The sequence below is a fragment of the Salvelinus fontinalis genome, unplaced genomic scaffold (assembly GCF_029448725.1).
Source record: "Salvelinus fontinalis isolate EN_2023a unplaced genomic scaffold, ASM2944872v1 scaffold_0160, whole genome shotgun sequence".
Taxonomy (NCBI): Eukaryota; Metazoa; Chordata; class Actinopteri; order Salmoniformes; family Salmonidae; genus Salvelinus; species Salvelinus fontinalis.
In genome coordinates this window covers 36,253-59,371 of record NW_026600369.1, presented here as the reverse complement: position 1 = coordinate 59,371, position 23,119 = coordinate 36,253, and the positions used below count along the sequence as shown (strand labels likewise).

Here is a 23,119-nt window from a genome sequence, read left to right as displayed (position 1 = left end):
CTGAGGATGGATCAACAACATAGTCGTGACTCCACAACACTGACGTAAATGACAATAGTGAAAAGAAGAATATAAATATACAGAATATAAATATATACAAACGTATTCCAAAACATGCATCCTGTATACAACAAGGCACTAACGTAATAATGTTTAAAAAATAAATGAAAATGAATAAACTTTTTGGCCTAAACGCAACACATCACTGAGTAACTGCCTCCTTATTTTCAAGCATGGTGGTGGCTGCATCATGGTATGGGTATGCTTGTCAAAGGCAAAGACTGTGGACTTTTTCAGGATAAAAAGAAACGGGATGGACCTTAGCACAGGGAAAACCCTAGAGGAAGACCTGCTTCCTTCTGCTTTACACCAGAGACAGAGAGGAAATCACCTTTCAGCAGGACAGTAACCTATAACACAAGGCTAAATCTAAATAACCTATAACACAAGGCTAAATCTACACGATAGGTGCCGTTCAGCAGGACAATAACCTATAACACAAAGCTAAATCTACACGATGGGTGCCGTTCAGCAGGACAATAACCTATAACACAAGGCCAAATCTACACGATGGGTGCCGTTCAGCAGGACAATAACCTATAACACAAGGCCAAATCTACACGATGGGTGCCGTTCAGCAGGACAATAACCTATAACACAAGGCTAAATCTACACGAAACGTGCCGTTCAGCAGGACAATAACCTATAAGACAAGGCTAAATCTACACGATGGGTGACGTTCAGATGTACAAGTACAGTGAAATATCTTTATTGAAAACTCAAAACCCAACAATGCAAGGGGACAGGGATAATGGAGTGATGGAGGTAGATATGTATAGGGGACAGGGATAATGGAGTGATGGAGGTAGATATGTATAGGGGACAGGGATAATGGAGTGATGGAGGTAGATATGTATAGGGGACAGGGATAATGGAGTGATGGAGGTAGATATGTATAGGGGACAGGGATAATGGAGTGATGGAGGTAGATATGTATAGGGGACATGGATAATGGAGTGATGGAGGTAGATATGTATAGGGGACAGGGATAATGGAGTGATGGAGGTAGATATGTATAGGGGACAGGGATACTGGAGTGATGGAGGTAGATATGTATAGGGGACAGGGATAATGGAGTGATGGAGGTAGATATGTATAGGGGACAGGGATACTGGAGTGATGGAGGTAGATATGTATAGGGGACAGGGATACTGGAGTGATGGAGGTAGATATGTATAGGGGACAGGGATACTGGAGTGATGGAGGTAGATATGTATAGGGGGAAGGGGACAGGGATACTGGAGTGATGGAGGTAGATATGTATAGGGGGAAGGGGACAGGGATACTGGAGTGATAGAGGTTGGTGTCAGACTTGATGCACCGGTACCCCTTGCCGTGCGGCAGCAGAGAAAATAGTCTATGGCTCGGGTGGTTGGGATCTTTGACAATTTTCCAGGCCTTCTTTTCACGCCGCCTGATATAGAGGCCCTGGATGGCAGGGAGCTCGGCCCCAGTGATGTACTGGGCTGTCTGTATCCCCCTCTGTAGCGCTATGTGATCGAGGGCGGTGCATTTGCCATACCAAGCAGTGATGCAGCCAGTCAAGATGCTCTCGATGGTACAGCTGTAGAACCTTTTCAAGATTTGAGGGCCATTGCGAAACTTTTTCAACCACCCGAGGGGGAAGAGGTGCTGTCGCGTTTTCTTCACGGCTGTGTGTGTGTGTTTGGACCATTTTAAGTCTTTAGTGACTTGGACACAAAGTAACTTAAAGCTGTTTACAAGCTCCACTGCCGCCGGCGTCCTCGCCCCCCTGTTTGTTTCCAGCTCCTTAGTCTTGACTTTGAGGGAGAGGTTGTTGCTCCGGCACCACACTGACAGGTCACTGACCTCCTCCCTGCAGGCTGCCTCGTGGTCACCAGTGACCGCCATCGTATCGTGAGCGAACTTGATAATGGTGTTGAAGTTGTGCGTGGCCACACAGTCGTGGGTGAACAGGGAGTACAGGAGGGGACTAAGCACACACCCCTGAGGGACCCCTGTGTTAAGGGTCAGCGTGGTGGAGGTGATGTTGCCGACCCTCACCACCTGGGGTCGGCCGTCAGGATCCAGTTGAACAGGGAGGTGTTCAGACCCAGAGTCCTAAGCTTGGTGATGTGCTTGTAGGGGACAATGGTGTTGAACGCTTCGCTCTAGTCAAAGAACAGCATTCTCACATAGGAGTTCAGCTTATCTAGGTGGGTGAGGGCAGTGTGGAGAGCAATTTAGATTGCGTCGTCTATGGATCTGTTGGGGCTGGTATGCTCATTGGAGTGGGTCTAGGGTGTCTGGGATTGTGGAGTTAGCGTGTGCCATAACCAGCCTCTCAAAGCACTTCATGATTATAGATGTGAGTGCTACAGGGTGGTAGTCATTGTGGCACAAATCCTAAGAGTTCTTAGGAACAGGGATGATTGTGGTCATCTTAAAACATGTTGGGATTACAGACTGGAACAAGGAGAGGTTGAACATGACCGTGAATATGCCTGCCAGCTTCTCTGCGTATGCTCTGAGAACGCGGCCTGGAATACCGTCGGGGGGGCGCGGTCTTGTAAGTGTTGACCTAATTAAAGACCCTTCTCGCGTTGGACTCGGAGAGTGACGGCCCTCACACCCGGTTCGATTTTGTCAAAACGTGCATAAAATGAATTGAGTTAGTCCGGTAGAGCGGCGTCGTTGGGCAGACAACAGATGGGTCTTCCTTTGAAATCCGTAATGGACTGTAGCCCCTGCCACATGCACCGGGCGTCAGAGCCTGTGTTGTATGATTCCACCTTATTTCTATATTGTCATTTTGCTTGTTTGATGACTTTGCGGAGGTCCATAGCGGGCCTTGTACTTATTCCGGTCTTCGGCCGTAGCATCAGGTTTTTCTACGATATCTCTGCGTGCAGTAGCCCTGCTCTTTAGTTTAGCGCCAACCTCTGTGTAAATCCAGGGCTTTTGTTTGGGGAAAGCAGCGAATCTTCCCCGTGGGAACAACGTCGCTGATGCATTTTGTAATGAAGCCGGTGACGTAGGTGGTTAGCTCATCAATGTTACCGGCAGAGTCTCAAAACGTATTCCAAACAGCACTAGCAAAGCAGTCCTGCAGAATACTCTGATTCTGGTGACCATTTCTGAACAGAGCGAATCGGGGGTACTTCCTGTTTCAGCTTCTGCTTGTAAACAGGAAGCAAGAGTACGGAATCCTGATCTGCCGAATGGTGGACGAGGGAGGGCCTTGTACGCTTGCTTGTGCGTAGAATAGCAGTGGTCACCCCCTAGTGGCCAGCAAGCAGAAAAGCAGCCTCTGGGTGTAAGTTAACCATCTTGTTCATATCCTTGTACAGCTCATTAAGCGCCATCTTGTTATTTTTTTCTTATCCCGAGGTGGAATGTATACACACAGCAGTCACAATAACAGCTGAAGAGGTTAAAGGGTCAGCATTTGACCATCAGGTATTCCAAGATGGGTGAACAGTGGGGAATTAGCACACCAGTTGGAGTTGATGAAGAGGCAAACCCCTTCCCCCTCCTCTATGTCCCCAACTCCACCGTCCTGTCCGCCTGTTGAATGGAGAACTCATCGAGCTGGATAGGCGTGGGGGGTATCTTGTTTAGAGCCATGTTTCAGAAAATCTAAAAAGATTGCAGTCCCGAGAGTCCCGTTGGTAGCGAATACGCGATTGGAGGTCATTCATCTTAGTATCAAGTGACCCCCCTCTTTTCTCTAACCGTTCCTCTTCGGGAGCCCGAAAATCCCGATGAGTCGAAGTAGATGCTGGAATTGGGGTAAGTAACTGCCATTTTGATATTCAACAGTTCTTGTCGGTTGTAAGAAATAATAGTGGATACATTTAGATTAAACATAGTAAAAATAAATTTAAAAATTATCACAAAATAGCAAAGTTGGGTCGGCGCTTGCAAAACGGTGGCCATTCAGTACGGTGCCATCTTGGAGACTTACCCAGAAAGACTCACAGCTGTAATCGCTGCCAAAAGGTGATTCTAACATGTATTGACTCAAGGAGTTGAATACTTATCTAACCAAGGTAAGTAAGTGATGTATTTTTCATTAAAATTTATATTTTTGTATTATTTTACATTAGAGTATTTTGTGTAGATTAAAAAAATAAAAAATATATAGTTTAATCCCACTTTGGATCACAATAAAATGGGGGGTGAATACTAATGATAGGCACCGTATCGGAGACAGCCACGAAGAAACATCCTCCGATTCTGTGTAATAAAACTAACGGCCCTAGTGCAAAAAAATACACACACGTTACATTTTGGCATTGTCTATATTTGTATTATGTTTGTTTTGTTAAATGATATCAAGTCTGAAGTTTTTAATGTCACGTGCAAAGGTACAGTGAAATGCCTTTCTTGATAGCTTTAATCAATAGCAAGGCAGTAATCAATGCCAAGGCAGTAATCAATGCCAAGGCAGTAATCAATGCCAAGGCAGTAATCAATGCCAAGGCAGTAATCAATGCCAAGGCAGTAATCAATGCCAAGGCAGTAATCAATGCCAAGGCAGTAATCAATATCAACGCAGTAATCAATACCAAAGAAGTAAATCAATACCAAAGAAGTAAATCAATACCAACGAAGTAAATCAATACCAACGCAATAATCAATACCAACGCAATAATCAATACCAAGGCAATAATCAATACCAAGGCAGTAATCAATACCAACGAAGTAAATCAATACCAAGGCAGTAATCAATACCAACGAAGTAAATCAATACCAACGAAGTAAATCAACACCAACGAAGTAAATCAATACCAACGAAGTAAATCAACACCAAGGCAGTAAATCAATACCAAGGCAGTAAATCAATACCAAGGCAGTAATCAATACCAAGGCAGTAATCAATACCAAGGCAGTAATCAATACCAAGGCAGTAATCAATACCAAGGCAGTAATCAATACCAAGGCAGTAATCAATACCAAGGCAGTAATCAATACCAAGGCAGTAATCAATACCAAGGCAGTAATCAATACCAAGGCAGTAATCAATACCAAGGCAGTAATCAATACCAAGGCAGTAATCAATACCAAGACTAAAAATAGCACAAGGTGCAGACAGTAAAATACACAAGTGATCTTTGGATAAACACAGGTCAGCGTTTTAACTCACATTACGTTGTGAAGTGATGCCCAGTTAGTTACTGACTGGTTTAGAGGTGAAAAGTCAGAAACTATTAGCCTAATGAGCAGTGGGTCCTTACGGCCAGAGGGTCTGAACAACGGGAGGATGACACAGCCATTTAGCAGGTCACTACAGGACGCTGCCTCTCAATTAGAATATGGTGTAACAATGGCCCCAGCAAATGGGGGGGAGCGTGTGTGTGTGTGTGTGTGTGTGTGTGTGTGTGTGTGTGTGTGTGTGTGTGTGTGTGTGTGTGTGTGTGTGTGTGTGTGTGTGTGTGTGTGTGTGTGTGTGTGTGTGTGTTGACAGAACCCCCCCCCCCCCCCCATAACACAGTTGAAGGTTAGCGGGGTCGTCGTTAGTTAATAATGTTGTTCATACATAATCACTATACTTTAATTTCTACATTTAATTATGACAACAACAACAAAAGACGAGTCATGATTAGTCCAAACCACATAGACTACTAAGTTCCGACAATTAAAGCTGCAGTATGTAACCTTTTTGGGGACCGCATTCACATAGAAATGTGTGTTATAGATCTGTCATTCACATTGAAAGCAAGTCTAAGAAGTGGTAGATCGGTTGTATTTCTATGTTTCCCGTTCTTAAGTTTAGTTTTTGCGTCGTTTACTTTAGTTTTATACGCCAGCTTCAAAACACATTTTTGATCATGTAAAATATATTTCACAGTGGTTTAGATGGTACAATGATTCAACGGTTTATCTTCCTTTTTTATTAATTGAGAGTATCCAATGTGTTTAATATATGCTACTAAGACATCGTCTGATCCATAGTCCATGGGGTACAATATTATTCCATATATGGACACACCACCCAAACTGAGCTGGATATCACCTAGCTCAGGGATGGGCAACTTTGATGGTGAAATCTCTCTGAACACATCATGAACGGCTGCAGTGACTTGTGGGTCTGCTATCCAGATACATACGCCCACACATGCAGTCAGAGTCAACACTAGCCTTTTGGAGGACCTAAGTAATTCTGCAATTCTACACTTTTTGCCATGGGGTGGGAGAGAAGATTTAGCAATTTTAGAACCCACTTCCTGCAATTCTACTCATTTTGCCATGGGGTGGAGAGAAATATGTGCCGTTTTTAATATGATATCTAAGTGAGAATGACTAAGAAAATCAATGTTGGCCCCCCGGTCTGTAATTTGACCATGATTACTACAAGTTCAGACAGCTGGCAAGAGAAGAGAAAAACAGCTGATGCACAACCACAATACCAAATTGTACCTTTTGTAAACTACTATTCTAACAGTAAGTTGAGACCCGACTAAGTTCTCCCCCCGATCCACGGGCCTACAAAAGGACCAGTTGCCCATCTCTGACCTTTATAGATACTGAACAACCTTTGACTGGTATGAGTCAGGGACAAGGCCAGACAGACAGCAGTGAGACAGACAGAACTGTAGTGTTGTAGACCAGGGCTGGGGTATCAAACGCCAGGGCTGGGGTATCAAACGCCAGGGCTGGGGTATCAAACGCCAGGGCTGGGGTATCAAACGCCAGGGCTGGGGTATCAAACGCCAGGGCTGGGGTATCAAACGCCAGGGCTGGGGTATCAAACGCCAGGGCTGGGGTATCAAACGCCAGGGCTGGGGTATCAAACGCCAGGGCTGGGGTATCAAACGCCAGGGCTGGGGTATCAAACGCCAGGGCTGGGGTATCAAACGCCAGGGCTGGGGTATCAAACGCCAGGGCTGGGGTATCAAACGCCAGGGCTGGGGTATCAAACGCCAGGGCTGGGGTATCAAACGCCAGGGCTGGGGTCAAATCGAATTGATGTCAGGAAATTCAAAAATGCACATCATTTATTTATCCTTTACAGTTTTTGAGAAATCATTGAAAGTAGATGGGTATTTCTTTTCTCAATGATTGAATAGAAATGTCAGCTAACTTCCTGAATTGACTCTAATCCTGTAGTGTAACAGGTGAGCTGTGCAGTAAACATATATATTACATCAACCCTCCCCACCCCACCATTCATTTGTTTTATACACTGCTGCTACTCACTGTTCATTATCTATGCAGTCACTTCACCCATTACCCCTACCAACCTGTACCCCCTCACACTGACTCGGTACCCCCATGTATAAAGCCTCGTTATTGTTATTTTATTGTGTTACTTTTAATTATTTTTTAAATTCTGTTTATTATTTGGTAAATATTTTCTTAACTCTATTTCTTGAACTGCATTGTTGGTTAAGGGCTTGTAAGTAAGCATTTCACTGGAAGGTCTTCACCTGTTGTATAAAGGGCACTGGACAAATACAATTTGATATTGTAGACTGTCAGTGACAGCTTAGTTTACTCCTGTGGAAAATGACTATATGAGGTATTCGTCTCAAATAGTGCACTACTTCTGACCAGAGCCCAAAACTAGTCCCTATATAGTGAACAACTTTTGACCAGTATAGTGCACTATATAGGGAATAGGGTGCATTAGGGACTCACACTAAGTTGTAAAGGCCAGGAGTAGATCTCTCCTAGATTTGAGGCTCACAGTGCCTGCCGCCTGCTGCCTGCCCTGTACGTCAGTGGTTCTCCTAGCACCGCCCCGAGGGAAAACAGTCCGTTCGTAGTTACCTTGTTTGATCTGTCCCTGCACGGCCGGACTAGACACCTGAGGCGGTACTGCAGTCTTTTTGGGGGTCTCAGGGGTCCCGGGTCTAGGAGGCCTGGAGAACAGAACACAAAGATACCATCAAATATTTAGCAGACAGAGAAGCTTGAATTGTGTCCATGTACTGTGTTGAAAAGACAAGCTTAGTAGTATGAGAGGGGTGTGTGTGTGTGTGTGTGTGTGTGTGTGTGTGGGGGGGGGGGGGGGGTCAGGGAGAGGTCATGAACAACGAATCATCACTATACAAACACTCTCCAATTCCCCTTTTTATTCAGGCTAGCTACAGGTTCAGACGTGTTCTGTTCTATCTCGTAGTTGAAAGGACCAAAGGCTTTTTTTTCTTCTTCCCTCTCGGTCCACAATGTTAAAGGGAAGGTGACCCTATCATTATTACCTTCGAACACCTGCAGTTCTCCTCCCACTCGGGTTTCCCACCCATCCTGACTAAATCACCAGGGCCGAATACCCCGTAACACATAGAAATCAGAGGCTGTGTTAACAGGCTTCCTAGACCTTCACGTGTGATCTTCACAGCTCCCTCACAAGCCCACGCTACACCCCCTCTTTCAAAAAAGCCTCGGGCTAAGTGTTCCATTCTGCTGACTGCACCTGTTGCATTGGGACTAATGAAGACAGTGAAGAGGTGAACAGTTTCTCTCTCGTTAGCTAAAGCCTTGCTAAAAGTAGACTACATGTGATGTAAGTGGGATCTGACACTAACTAGGCTGCCTGTGATCCTGTGATGTTACAAATCCTGGTCTGGAGGGAAACGTATCTAACATTTTACAATGACAAAACAAGTTGTTCTGTCAGGAGAGTGAAGACAGAGTAAAGTTAGTGAGAGAGAAGTTTAGCCAGAGAGAGAAGTCTGTGGCTTTTACTAAATGTTACAGACCTCCAGAGAGAGAAGTCTGTGGCTTTTACTAAACGTTACAGACCTCCAGAGAGAGAAGTCTGTGGCTTTTACTAAACGTTACAGACCTCCAGAGAGAGAAGTCTGTGGCTTTTACTAAATGTTACAGACCTCCAGAGAGAGAAGTCTGTGGCTTTTACTAAACGTTACAGACCTCCAGAGAGAGAAGTCTGTGGCTTTTACTAAATGTTACAGACCTCCAGAGAGAGAAGTCTGTGGCTTTTACTAAACGTTACAGACCTCCAGAGAGAGAAGTCTGTGGCTTTTACTAAGTCTGGAGAAAAAGAGTGATGTGACCCTTCGTTGAGTCCCCTCTACCCCATTTGGGTACATCATTCAGTCCCCTCTACCCCATTTGGGTACATCGTTCAGTCCCCTCCACCCCAGTTAGGTCCTTCGTTCAGTCCCCTCCACCCCAGTTAGGTCCTTCGTTCAGTCCCCTCCACCCCAGTTAGGTCCTTCGTTCAGTCCCCTCTACCCCATTTGGGTACATCGTTCAGTCCCCTCCACCCCAGTTAGGTCCTTCGTTCAGTCCCCTCCACCCCAGTTAGGTCCTTCGTTCAGTCCCCTCCACCCCAGTTAGGTATTTCGTTCAGTCCCCTCCACCCCAGTTAGGTATTTCGTTCAGTCCCCTCCACCCCAGTTAGGTATTTCGTTCAGTCCCCTCCACCCCAGTTAGGTATTTCGTTCAGTCCCCTCCACCCCAGTTAGGTCCTTCGTTCAGTCCCCTCCACCCCAGTTAGGTATTTCGTTCAGTCCCCTCCACCCCAGTTAGGTATTTCGTTCAGTCCCCTCCACCCCAGTTAGGTATTTCGTTCAGTCCCCTCCACCCCAGTTAGGTATTTCGTTCAGTCCCCTCCACCCCAGTTAGGTCCTTCGTTCAGTCCCCTCCACCCCAGTTAGGTCCTTCGTTCAGTCCCCTCCACCCCAGTTAGGTCCTTCGTTCAGTCCCCTCTACCCCATTTGGGTACATCGTTCAGTCCCCTCCACCCCAGTTAGGTCCTTCGTTCAGTCCCCTCCACCCCAGTTAGGTCCTTCGTTCAGTCCCCTCCACCCCAGTTAGGTATTTCGTTCAGTCCCCTCCACCCCAGTTAGGTATTTCGTTCAGTCCCCTCCACCCCAGTTAGGTATTTCGTTCAGTCCCCTCCACCCCAGTTAGGTATTTCGTTCAGTCCCCTCCACCCCAGTTAGGTCCTTCGTTCAGTCCCCTCCACCCCAGTTAGGTATTTCGTTCAGTCCCCTCCACCCCAGTTAGGTATTTCGTTCAGTCCCCTCCACCCCAGTTAGGTATTTCGTTCAGTCCCCTCCACCCCAGTTAGGTATTTCGTTCAGTCCCCTCCACCCCAGTTAGGTATTTCGTTCAGTCCCCTCCACCCCAGTTAGGCCCTTCGTTCAGTCCCCTCCACCCCAGTTAGGTCCTTCGTTCAGTCCCCTCCACCCCAGTTAGGCCCTTCGTTCAGTCCCCTCCACCCCAGTTAGGTCCTTCGTTCAGTCCCCTCCACCCCAGTTAGGTCCTTCGTTCAGTCCCCTCCACCCCAGTTAGGTCCTTCGTTCAGTCCCCTCCACCCCAGTTAGGTCCTTCGTTCAGTCCCCTCCACCCCAGTTAGGTATTTCGTTCAGTCCCCTCCACCCCAGTTAGGTATTTCGTTCAGTCCCCTCCACCCCAGTTAGGTATTTCGTTCAGTCCCCTCCACCCCAGTTAGGTATTTCGTTCAGTCCCCTCCACCCCAGTTAGGTATTTCGTTCAGTCCCCTCCACCCCAGTTAGGTATTTCGTTCAGTCCCCTCCACCCCAGTTAGGTATTTCGTTCAGTCCCCTCTACCCCAGTTAGGTATTTCGTTCAGTCCCCTCCACCCCAGTTAGGTCCTTCGTTCAGTCCCATCTACCCCAGTTAGGCCCTTCGTTCAGTCCCCTCCACCCCAGTTAGGTCCTTCGTTCAGTCCCATCTACCCCAGTTAGGTCCAGCAATGTGACTCCTACGTCCATGGTGGGTGGGTCCCTATAAAACTGTCAGTTTTGACAGTTGTTGACAGTTAAACTGTCAACAACATCTTATCACAGAGAACTGTACCGTCAATACTGAAGTATATACTTTTTGTTGTAGACTTTAGATCTTTATTTAAATTGATCCATTTCATCACCGTTAAAGTTTGATCTCAGATGACTCTTCTCCATCAGCCTCTGAGGCTAGCTCGATGTAGTAGACAGCCAACGGTAATCTATCTGGTCTACCGAAGGCTGAATTCCTATTCATCACGAAGGCACGGACACATTTACTCAGCTCGTTGGGAGTCTGCATAGAAACAGGATAGAAACCCTTTAGAGTGATCAGGGCCCATTGTCCCAGTCTGTAGAAGAGGCTTGTTCAATGATTCGCTAAGAGAGAGCTGTACAATACCCTCTACCCCAGACCATTAATTTAGGGGCCATCCACTGTTTATCACACTCCAGTCAGACAGACACAGCTATGCAAGCATCCCAAATGGCACCCTACGTAGGGAATACGTAGGGAATAGGTTTCAATTTGGGATGCAAACAAGGGAAATGCACTCCTCTTTAACACTGAGCATCTTACTCAGTGTAAACACTAGATACAGGAAACACACACACACACACACACACACACACACACACACACACAAACTAATAGGGTGGAAAGTGCAGCAAAAGCTGAGCTGTTAACCCCTTAAACTCCTGGGGATTGGCCAATATGGAAAGCATATGCGTAACCATGGTAGCAATTCAAAATGGAACAGTTTGGAGATGATGGGGAAATTGATTAGGCTAAAATAGGTGAGGACAATTCGACCTGACACGCGACTGAATCTAAACATTACTCTGTTGATTTCATGTTGATTTTACTGTACTTTTCGGCCAAATTTGTTGATAATGAACACTGAAAATACTCTGAATACAATCAGTAACATGGTAAGAATATTAGAATTTGGGATAGGTGCAACATAAGACAACGACAAGGGCTTAGAGTGAGAGGTCTAACTGGTGTTTCCAAGTGAACACAGCTGTCGAACCAGAGTCTTCAACTATAATTTTTTTTACATTTGTTTTGTTCTCTTCGCTGTGCCGTTGAGGAACAAGAGCAAGTATACTTGTAGTTGTTTTAACACCGCCCTGCATCCCTGCCTTTACACAATTACTGTAGTTGTTTTAACACCGCCCTGCATCCCTGCCTTTACACAATTACTGTAGTTGTTTTAACACCGCCCTGCATCCCTGCCTTTACACAATTACTGTAGTTGTTTTAACACCGCCCTGCATCCCTGCCTTTACACAATTACTGTAGTTGTTTTAACACCGCCCTGCATCCCTGCCTTTACACAATTACTGTAGTTGTTTTAACACCGCCCTGCATCCCTGCCTTTACACAATTACTGTAGCTGTTTTAACACCGCCCTGCATCCCTGCCTTTACACAATTACTGTAGTTGTTTTAACACCGCCCTGCATCCCTGCCTTTACACAATTACTGTAGTTGTTTTAACACCGCCCTGCATCCCTGCCTTTACACAATTACTGTAGTTGTTTTAACACCGCCCTGCATTCCTGCCTTTACACAATTACTGTAGTTGTTTTAACACCGCCCTGCATCCCTGCCTTTACACAATTACTGTAGTTGTTTTAACACCGCCCTGCATCCCTGCCTTTACACAATTACTGTAGTTGTTTTAACACCGCCCTGCATCCCTGCCTTTACACAATTACTGTAGTTGTTTTAACACCGCCCTGCATCCCTGCCTTTACACAATTACTGTAGTTGTTTTAACACCGCCCTGCATCCCTGCCTTTACACAATTACTGTAGTTGTTTTAACACCGCCCTGCATCCCTGCCTTTTCACAATTACTGTTGTTGTTTTAACACCGCCCTGCATCCCTGCCTTTACACAATTACTGTAGTTGTTTTAACACCGCCCTGCATCCCTGCCTTTTCACAATTACTGTAGTTGTTTTAACACCGCCCTGCATCCCTGCCTTTACACAATTACTGTAGTTGTTTTAACACCGCCCTGCATCCCTGCCTTTACACAATTACTGTAGTTGTTTTAACACCGCCCTGCATCCCTGCCTTTTCACAATTACTGTTGTTGTTTTAACACCGCCCTGCATCCCTGCCTTTACACAATTACTGTAGTTGTTTTAACACCGCCCTGCATCCCTGCCTTTTCACAATTACTGTAGTTGTTTTAACACCGCCCTGCATCCCTGCCTTTACACAATTACTGTAGTTGTTTTAACACCGCCCTGCATCCCTGCATTTACACAATTACCGTAGTTGTTTAGACCAGGGGTTCTCAAACTGTTGTGTCCGGGGACACCTTTATTGTTAAGAAATTCATCAGGGACCCCCTCGTAATCAGACAAGCTCAAGTGAGATGAAAATAGCAAACAGTGAGTTTTACTTATGATGTCGGCAGCGCATGGCCGGACGAACCAAATCTCTGTCCCTGGGAAAGACCATTTTAAAAGGCTCGCCTCTTGGCGTCGGGAATAAAATGTTGCCGTTTTCAAGCTACTGTAATTTCCAGCAATTCTACAAAATGTGTCATTACAGAGAGATTTTTTTGTTGTTGCAGCCTTAAAGCTAATACCCTGCAATTCTACACCTTTTTCCATGAAGGCAGAGAGAAAACTTTGCTGTTTTAAAGCTTAAAATACATTTATGCATCAAAAACAATTATGAAAAAAAATTGGGGAATACAAGGTGCATTGAATTGGTGGAGATCTTTGAATACCAATATCGCTGTGAGCCTCGCAGACTCATTTTTCCCAGGGTTAAAAACATATTTACAGATTAATAAAATTACGTTGTATTATATTACACCCTCTAAACTTATTCCACGGATCCCTTGGCCAAAAAATGTGTTTAACCCTTAAGAGTCTAAGCCCTGCCTAAACCGGGGGAGCGGAGGTTCTACTAACCTATATGGAATTGTTTTAAAAAGGTCATACCAAGGGTCATTTAGCGATTTGATTATGACTGTTAAGTTGAAGTATTTAAAATAAAATTGAAAAAATGATTTGATGAAAAAAAAAAAAATTGGGCCGCTATTAGCCCATACAAACGCATTGGATAACAGATTCACTACACGGAACAACAGAGAGTCCTTACTGCTATTAGCAGTCATGGCTTTAGAAGATTCTGATTGACTCAAATTATGTCAATTGGAGGTGTACCTGTGGATGTATTTCAAGGCCTACCTTCAAACTCAGTGCCTCTTTGCTTGACATCGTGGGAAAATCAAATGAAATCAGCCAAGACCTCAGAAAAATAATTGTAGACCTCCACGTATGGTTCATACTTGGGAGCAATTTCCAAATGCCTGAAGGTACCACGTTCATCTGTACAAACAATAGTACGCAAGTATAAACACCATGGGACCACGCAGCCGTCATACCGCTCAAGAAGGAGACATGTTGTCTCCTAGAGATGAACGTACTTTGGTGTGAAAAGTGCAAATCAATCACAGAACAGCAAAGGACCTTGTGAAGATGCTGGAGGAAACCGGTACCAAAGTATCTATATCACAGTAAAAACGAGTCATAAATATACATACTAGGAGATATACATACTAAGAGTCCTAAATATACAGTCCTGAGATATACATACTAGGCCTACTGAGATATATGTATTAGGCCTACTGAGACATACGTACTAGGTCTACTGAGATGTATTAGGCCTACTGAGATATATGTACTAGGTCTACTGATGCACAACTTAATGTAATATATGTCAGAGGGTTGTTAAAGCTCCTCTTTTACATGAGACATGTGTTGACCCGGCTGGGGGTTAACGCATTAGGACCCGGGCTGGGGGTTAACGCATTAGGACCCGGGCTGGGGGTTAACGCATTGAGACCCGGCTGGGGGATAACGCATTGGGACCCGGCTGGGGGATAACGCATTGGGACCCGGCTGGGGGTTAACGCATTGGGACCCGGCTGGGGGTTAACGCATTGGGACCCGGCTGGGGGGTTAACGCATTGGGACCCGGCTGGGGGTTAACGCATTGGGACCCGGCTGGGGGGTTAACGCATTGGGACCCGGGCTGGGGGGTTAACGCATTGGGACCCGGGCTGGGGGGTTAACGCATTGGGACCCGGGCTGGGGGGTTAACGCATTGGGACCCGGGCTGGGGGGTTAACGCATTGGGACCCGGGCTGGGGGGTTAACGCATTGGGACCCGGGCTGGGGGGTTAACGCATTGGGACCCGGGCTGGGGGGTTAACGCATTGGGACCCGGCTGGGGGGTTAACGCATTGGGACCCGGCTGGGGGGTTAACGCATTGGGACCCGGCTGGGGGGTTAACGCATTGGGACCCGGCTGGGGGGTTAACGCATTGGGACCCGGCTGGGGGGTTAACGCATTGGGACCCGGCTGGGGGGTTAACGCATTGGGACCCGGCTGGGGGGTTAACGCATTGGGACCCGGCTGGGGGGTTAACGCATTGGGACCCGGCTGGGGGGTTAACGCATTGGGACCCGGCTGGGGGGTTAACGCATTGGGACCCGGCTGGGGGGTTAACGCATTGTGACCCGGCTGGGGGGTTAACGCATTGTGACCCGGCTGGGGGGTTAACGCATTGGGACCCGGCTGGGGGGTTAACACATTGGGACCCAGCTGGGGGGTTAACGCATTGGGACCCGGCTGGGGGGTTAACGCATTGGGACCCGGCTGGGGGGTTAACGCATTGGGACCCGGCTGGGGGGTTAACGCATTGGGACCCGGCTGGGGGGTTAACGCATTGGGACCCGGCTGGGGGGTTAACGCATTGGGACCCGGCTGGGGGGTTAACGCATTGGGCCCCGGGCTGGGGGGTTAACGCATTGTTTAAATGGGCTTTCTGGAGATTCTTCTTAATTTTAAACTAGCCAAGAAGACATTTATTCTAGAACACTGTCATAAATCTAAGATGGCCACATTTAAGTAGTTTTGAACTATGGAGGACTGTCTTGGAGCATCTGTATGGCTAGAAGACAGGATGAGAAGAGGTCTGTCCGTCCATCTGTACTCCCTTCTTTTTCTATGACCCATGTCTGTCCGTTCGCCTGCCCCCCCGTTTTATGTAAGAAAAGAATACAAACACATCAAGGGGCACCTGGGCCGGGCCGTCGACAGACTTCATAAAATCATCTTTCTGGCATTTCAGCAACAGGATGTTGTTAAATCATTCAGCTTCCCTACGAGACCAAGAGGAGGAAGCTCTAACAATCAGACCACCTCTGCACCCGTCTCTGCCCCTGTCTCTGCTCGCGGCTCACTGTGCAAATAGCAAACTATGGCTGAACAACAGCTCAATACAAACCAGGCAATCATACCCAGTTTCAGCAACGCCACACCAGGGGCCCACAGCGGACATGGGGCCTGGAGGTACTACAGACTGAGGACAGGTAGTCACAGGGCCAGGGGCCCACAGCGGACATGGGGCCTGGTGGTACTACAGATAGGGGACAGGTAGTCACAGGGCCAGGGGCCCACAGCGGACATGGGGCCTGGTGGTACTACAGACAGGGGACAGGTAGTCACAGGGCCAGGGGCCCACAGCGGACATGGGGCCTGGGGGTACTACAGACAGGTAGTCACAGGGCCAGGGGCCCACAGCGGACATGGGGCCTGGAGGTACTACAGACTGAGGACAGGTAGTCACAGGGCCAGGGGCCCACAGCGGACATGGGGCCTGGTGGTACTACAGACAGGGGACAGGTAGTCACAGGGCCAGGGGCCCACAGCGGACATGGGGCCTGGGGGTACTACAGACAGGTAGTCACAGGGCCAGGGGCCCACAGCGGACATGGGGCCTGGGGGTACTACAGACAGGTAATCACAGGGCCAGGGGCCCGGGGGTACTACAGACAGGTAATCACAGGGCCAGGGGCCCGGGGGTACTACAGACAGGTAATCACAGGGCCAGGGGCCCGGGGGTACTACAGACAGGTAATCACAGGGCCAGGGGCCCACAGAGGACATGGGGCCTGGGGGTACTACAGACAGGTAGTCACAGGGCCAGGGGCCCGGGGGTACTACAGACAGGTAATCACAGGGCCAGGGGCCCACAGCGGACATGGGGCCTGGGGGTAGTACAGACTGAGGACAGGTAGTCACAGGGCCAGGGGCCCACAGCGGACATAGGGCCTGGGGGTACTACAGACAGGTAGTCACAGGGCCAGGGGCCCGGGGGTACTACAGACAGGTAATCACAGGGCCAGGGGCCCACAGAGGACATGGGGCCTAGGGGTACTACAGACAGGTAATCACAGGGCCAGGGGCCCACAGAGGACATGGGGCCTGGGGGTACTACAGACTGAGGACAGGTAATCACAGGGCCAGGGGCCCACAGAGGACATGGGGCCTGGGGGTACTACAGACAGGGGACATGTAGTCACAGGGCCCGGGGCCCACAGAGGACATGGGGCCTGGGGGTACTACAGACAGGTAATCACAGGGCCAGGGGCCCACAGACGACATGAGGCCTGGGGGTACTACAGACTGAGGACAGGTAATCACAGGGCCAGGGGCCCACAGAGGACATGGGGCCTGGGGGTACTACAGACAGGTAATCACAGGGCCAGGGGCCCACAGAGGACATGAGGCCTGGGGGTACTACAGACTGAGGACAGGTAATCACAGGGCCAGGGGCCCACAGAGGACATGGGGCCTGGGGGTACTACAGACAGGTAATCACAGGGCCAGGGGCCCACAGACGACATGAGGCCTGGGGGTACTACAGACTGAGGACAGGTAATCACAGGGCCAGGGGCCCACAGACGACATGAGGCCTGGGGGTACTACAGACTGAGGACAGGTAGTCACAGGGCCAGGGGCCCACAGCGGACATAGGGCCTGGGGGTACTACAGACTGAGGACAGGTAGTCACAGGGCCCGGGGCCCACAGAGGACATGGGGCCTGGGGGTACTACAGACAGGTAATCACAGGGCCAGGGGCCCACAGACGACATGAGGCCTGGGGGTACTACAGACTGAGGACAGGTAATCACAGGGCCAGGGGCCCACAGAGGACATGAGGCCTGGGGGTACTACAGACTGAGGACAGGTAGTCACAGGGCCAGGGGCCCACAGAGGACATGAGGCCTGGGGGTACTACAGACTGAGGACAGGTAGTCACAGGGCCAGGGGCCCACAGCGGACATAGGGCCTGGGGGTACTACAGACTGAGGACAGGTAGTCACAGGGCCCGGGGCCCACAGAGGACATGGGGCCTGGGGGTACTACAGACAGGTAATCACAGGGCCAGGGGCCCACAGACGACATGAGGCCTGGGGGTACTACAGACTGAGGACAGGTAATCACAGGGCCAGGGGCCCACAGAGGACATGAGGCCTGGGGGTACTACAGACTGAGGACAGGTAGTCACAGGGCCAGGGGCCCACAGAGGACATGAGGCCTGGGGGTACTACAGACTGAGGACAGGTAATCACAGGGCCAGGGGCCTGGGGGTACTACAGACTGAGGACAGGTAGTCACAGGGCCAGGGGCCCACAGAGGACATGAGGCCTGGGGGTACTACAGACTGAGGACAGGTAGTCACAGGGCCAGGGGCCTGGGGGTACTACAGACAGGGGACAGGTAGTCACAGGGCCAGGGGCCTGGGGGTACTACAGACTGAGGACAGGTAGTCACAGGGCCAGGGGCCCACAGAGGACATGAGGCCTGGGGGTACTACAGACAGGTAATCACAGGTCTAAGACTGAGGATCTACCCACCATTCAAAGCTACACAGCATCCTTCTTCATATTGGATACCTACCTACATACACGTCGAGCAGGGTTCTACCTACATATATACACGTGGAGCAGGGTTCTACCTACATATATACACGTGGAGCAGGGTTCTACCTACCTACATACACGTGGAGCAGGGTTCTACCTACATACATACACGTGGAGCAGGGTTCTACCTACCTACATACACGTCGAGCAGGGTTCTACCTACATATATACACGTGGAGCAGGGTTCTACCTACATATATACACGTGGAGCAGGGTTCTACCTACCTACATACACGTGGAGCGGGGTTCTACCTACCTACATACACGTCGAGCAGGGTTCTACCTACATACATACACGTGGAGCAGGGTTCTACCTACATACATACACGTCGAGCAGGGTTCTACCTACATACATACACGTGGAGCAGGGTTCTACCTACCTACATACACGTCGAGCAGGGTTCTACCTACATATATACACGTGGAGCAGGGTTCTACCTACATATATACACGTGGAGCAGGGTTCTACCTACCTACATACACGTGGAGCGGGGTTCTACCTACCTACATACACGTCGAGCAGGGTTCTACCTACATACATACACGTGGAGCAGGGTTCTACCTACATACATACACGTCGAGCAGGGTTCTACCTACATACATACACGTGGAGCAGGGTTCTACCTACATACATACACGTCGAGCAGGGTTCTACCTACATACATACACGTCGAGCAGGGTTCTACATACATACATACACGTCGAGCAGGGTTCTACCTACATACATACACGTGGAGCAGGGTTCTACCTACATACATACACGTCGAGCAGGGTTCTACCTACATACATACACGTGGAGCAGGGTTCTACCTACATACATACACGTGGAGCAGGGTTCTACCTACATACATACATACACGTGGAGCAGGGTTCTACATACATACATACACGTCGAGCAGGGTTCTACCTACATACATACACGTGGAGCGGGGTTCTACCTACATACATACACGTCGAGCAGGGCTCTACCTACATACATACACGTGGAGCAAAGTTCTACCTACCTACATACACGTGGAGCGGGGTTCTACCTACATATATACACGTGGAGCAGGGTTCTACCTACATATATACACGTGGAGCAGGGTTCTACCTACATATATACACGTGGAGCAGGGTTCTACCTACATACATACACGTCGAGCAGGGTTCTACCTACATATATACACGTGGAGTGGGGTTCTACCTACATACATACACGTGGAGCAGGGTTCTACATACATACACGTGGAGCAGGGTTCTACATACATACACGTGGAGCAGGGTTCTACATACATACATACACGTCGAGCAGGGTTCTACCTACCTACATACACGTGGAGCAGGGTTCTACCTACATATATACACGTGGAGCAGGGTTCTACCTACATACATACACGTCGAGCAGGGTTCTACCTACCTACATACACGTGGAGCAGGGTTCTACCTACATACATACACGTCGAGCAGGGTTCTACCTACATACATACACGTGGAGCAGGGTTCTACCTACATACATACATACACGTGGAGCAGGGTTCTACATACATACATACACGTCGAGCAGGGTTCTACCTACATACATACACGTGGAGCGGGGTTCTACCTACATACATACACGTCGAGCAGGGTTCTACCTACATACATACACGTGGAGCAGGGTTCTACCTACCTACATACACGTGGAGCGGGGTTCTACCTACATATATACACGTGGAGCAGGGTTCTACCTACATACATACACGTGGAGCAGGGTTCTACCTACATACATACACGTGGAGCAGGGTTCTACCTACATACATACACGTCCAGCAGGATTCTACCTACATACATACACGTGGAGCAGGGTTCTACCTACCTACAAACACGTGGAGCGGGGTTCTACCTACCTACATACACGTGGAGCGGGGTTCTACCTACCTACATACACGTGGAGCGGGGTTCTACCTACATACATACGTGGAGCGAGGTTCTACCTACATACACACGTGGAGCAGGGTTCTACCTACCTACACACGTGGAGCAGGGTTCTACCTACCTACATACACGTGGAGCAGGGTTCTACCTACCTACATACACGTGGAGCAGGGTTCTACCTACATACATACACGTGGAGCAGGGTTCTACCTACATAAATACACGTGGAGCAGGGTTCTACCTACATACATACACGTGGAGCAGGTTTCTACCTACATACATACACGTGGAGCGGGGTTCTACCTACATACATACATACACGTGGAGCAGGGTTCTACCTACATGCATACACGTGGAGCAGGGTTCTACATACATGCATACACGTGGAGCAGGGTTCTACCTACATACACGTGGAGCAGGGTTCTACATACATGCATACACGTGGAGCGGGGTTCTACCTACATACATACACGTGGAGCGGGGTTCTATCTACATACATACACGTGGAGCGGGGTTCTACCTACATACGTACACGTGGAGCAGGGTTCTACCTACATACGTACACGTGGAGCAGGGTTCTACCTACATACATACATACACGTTGAGCAGGGTTCTACCTACATACATACATACACGTGGAGCAGGGTTCTACCTACATACATACATACACGTGGAGCAGGGTTCTACCTACATACATACATACACGTGGAGCAGGGTTCTACCTACATGCATGCATACACGTGGAGCGGGGTTCTACCTACATGCATACACGTGGAGCAGGGTTCTACCTACATGCATACACGTGGAGCAGGGTTCTACCTACATGCATACACGTGGAGCAGGGTTCTACCTACATACATACACGGAGTGGGGTTCTACATACATACATACATACACGTGGAGCAGGGTTCTCCCTACATATATACACGTGGAGCGGGGTTCTACCTACCTACGTACACGTCGAGCAGGGTTCTACCTACATACGTACACGTCGAGCAGGGTTCTACCTACATACGTACACGTTGAGCAGGGTTCTACCTACATACATACATGTTGAGCAGGGTTCTACCTACATACACGTGGAGCAGGGTTCTACCTACATACACGTGGAGCAGGGTTCTACCTACATACACGTGGAGCAGGGTTCTACCTACATACACGTGGAGCAGGGTTCTACCTACATACATACATACACGTGGAGCAGGGTTCTACCTACATACATACATACACGTGGAGCAGGGTTCTACCTACATACATACATGTGGAGCAGGGTTCTACCTACATACATACATGTGGAGCAGGGTTCTACCTACATACATACATACACGTGGAGTGGGGTTCTACCTACATACATACATACATACACGTGGAGCAGGGTTCTACCTACATATATACACGTGGAGCAGGGTTCTACCTACATACATACACATGGAGCAGGGTTCTACCTGCATACATACACGTGGAGCAGGGTTCTACATACATACATACACATGGAGCAGGGTTCTACCTACATATATACATACACGTGGAGCAGGGTTCTACCTACATACATACATACACATGGAGCAGGGTTCTACCTACATACATACATACACGTGGAGCAGGGTTCTACCTACATACATACATGTGGAGCAGGGTTCTACCTACATACATACACGTGGAGCAGGGTTCTACCTACATACATACACGTCGAGCAGGGTTCTACCTACCTACATACACGTGGAGCAGGGTTCTACCTACATACATACACGTCGAGCAGGGTTCTACCTACATACATACACGTGGAGCAGGGTTCTACCTACATACATACACGTGGAGCAGGGTTCTACCTACATACATACACGTGGAGCAGGGTTCTACCTACATACATACACGTGGAGCAGGGTTCTACCTACATACATACATACATACACGTGGAGCAGGGTTCTACATACATACACGTCGAGCAGGGTTCTACCTACATACATACACGTGGAGCGGGGTTCTACCTACATACATACACGTCGAGCAGGGTTCTACCTACATACATACACGTGGAGCAGGGTTCTACCTACCTACATACACGTGGAGCAGGGTTCTACCTACATATATACACGTGGAGCAGGGTTCTACCTACATATATACACGTGGAGCAGGGTTCTACCTACATATATACACGTGGAGCAGGGTTCTACCTACATATATACACGTGGAGCAGGGTTCTACCTACATATATACACGTGGAGCAGGGTTCTACCTACATATATACACGTGGAGCAGGGTTCTACCTACATACATACACGTCGAGCGGGGTTCTACCTACATATATACACGTGGAGTGGGGTTCTACCTACATACATACACGTGGAGCAGGGTTCTACCTACATACATACACGTGGAGCAGGGTTCTACCTACATACATACACGTCCAGCAGGATTCTACCTACATACATACACGTGGAGCAGGGTTCTACCTACCTACAAACACGTGGAGCGGGGTTCTACCTACCTACATACACGTGGAGCGGGGTTCTACCTACCTACATACACGTGGAGCGGGGTTCTACCTACATACATACGTGGAGCGAGGTTCTACCTACATACACACGTGGAGCAGGGTTCTACCTACCTACACACGTGGAGCAGGGTTCTACCTACCTACATACACGTGGAGCAGGGTTCTACCTACCTACATA

The 23,119-nt window shown here is 48.6% G+C and overlaps 1 protein-coding gene across 7 annotated transcripts in view; it reads right to left on the bottom strand.

Annotated features, from left to right (window-relative positions):
• LOC129843765 (WD repeat-containing protein 7-like) overlaps positions 1-23,119 on the bottom strand; it is a gene marked incomplete at its 5' end in the record, with an annotated part of 295,613 nt that overhangs the window by 243,484 nt on the left and 29,010 nt on the right. For all 7 annotated transcript variants that reach the window (XR_008757881.1, XR_008757880.1, XR_008757883.1 and 4 more), the window contains 1 exon segment: positions 7,798-7,889. Coding sequence is in view for 2 of the 7 variants with exons in the window: in XM_055912362.1 (XP_055768337.1) it covers positions 7,798-7,889 (92 nt within the window).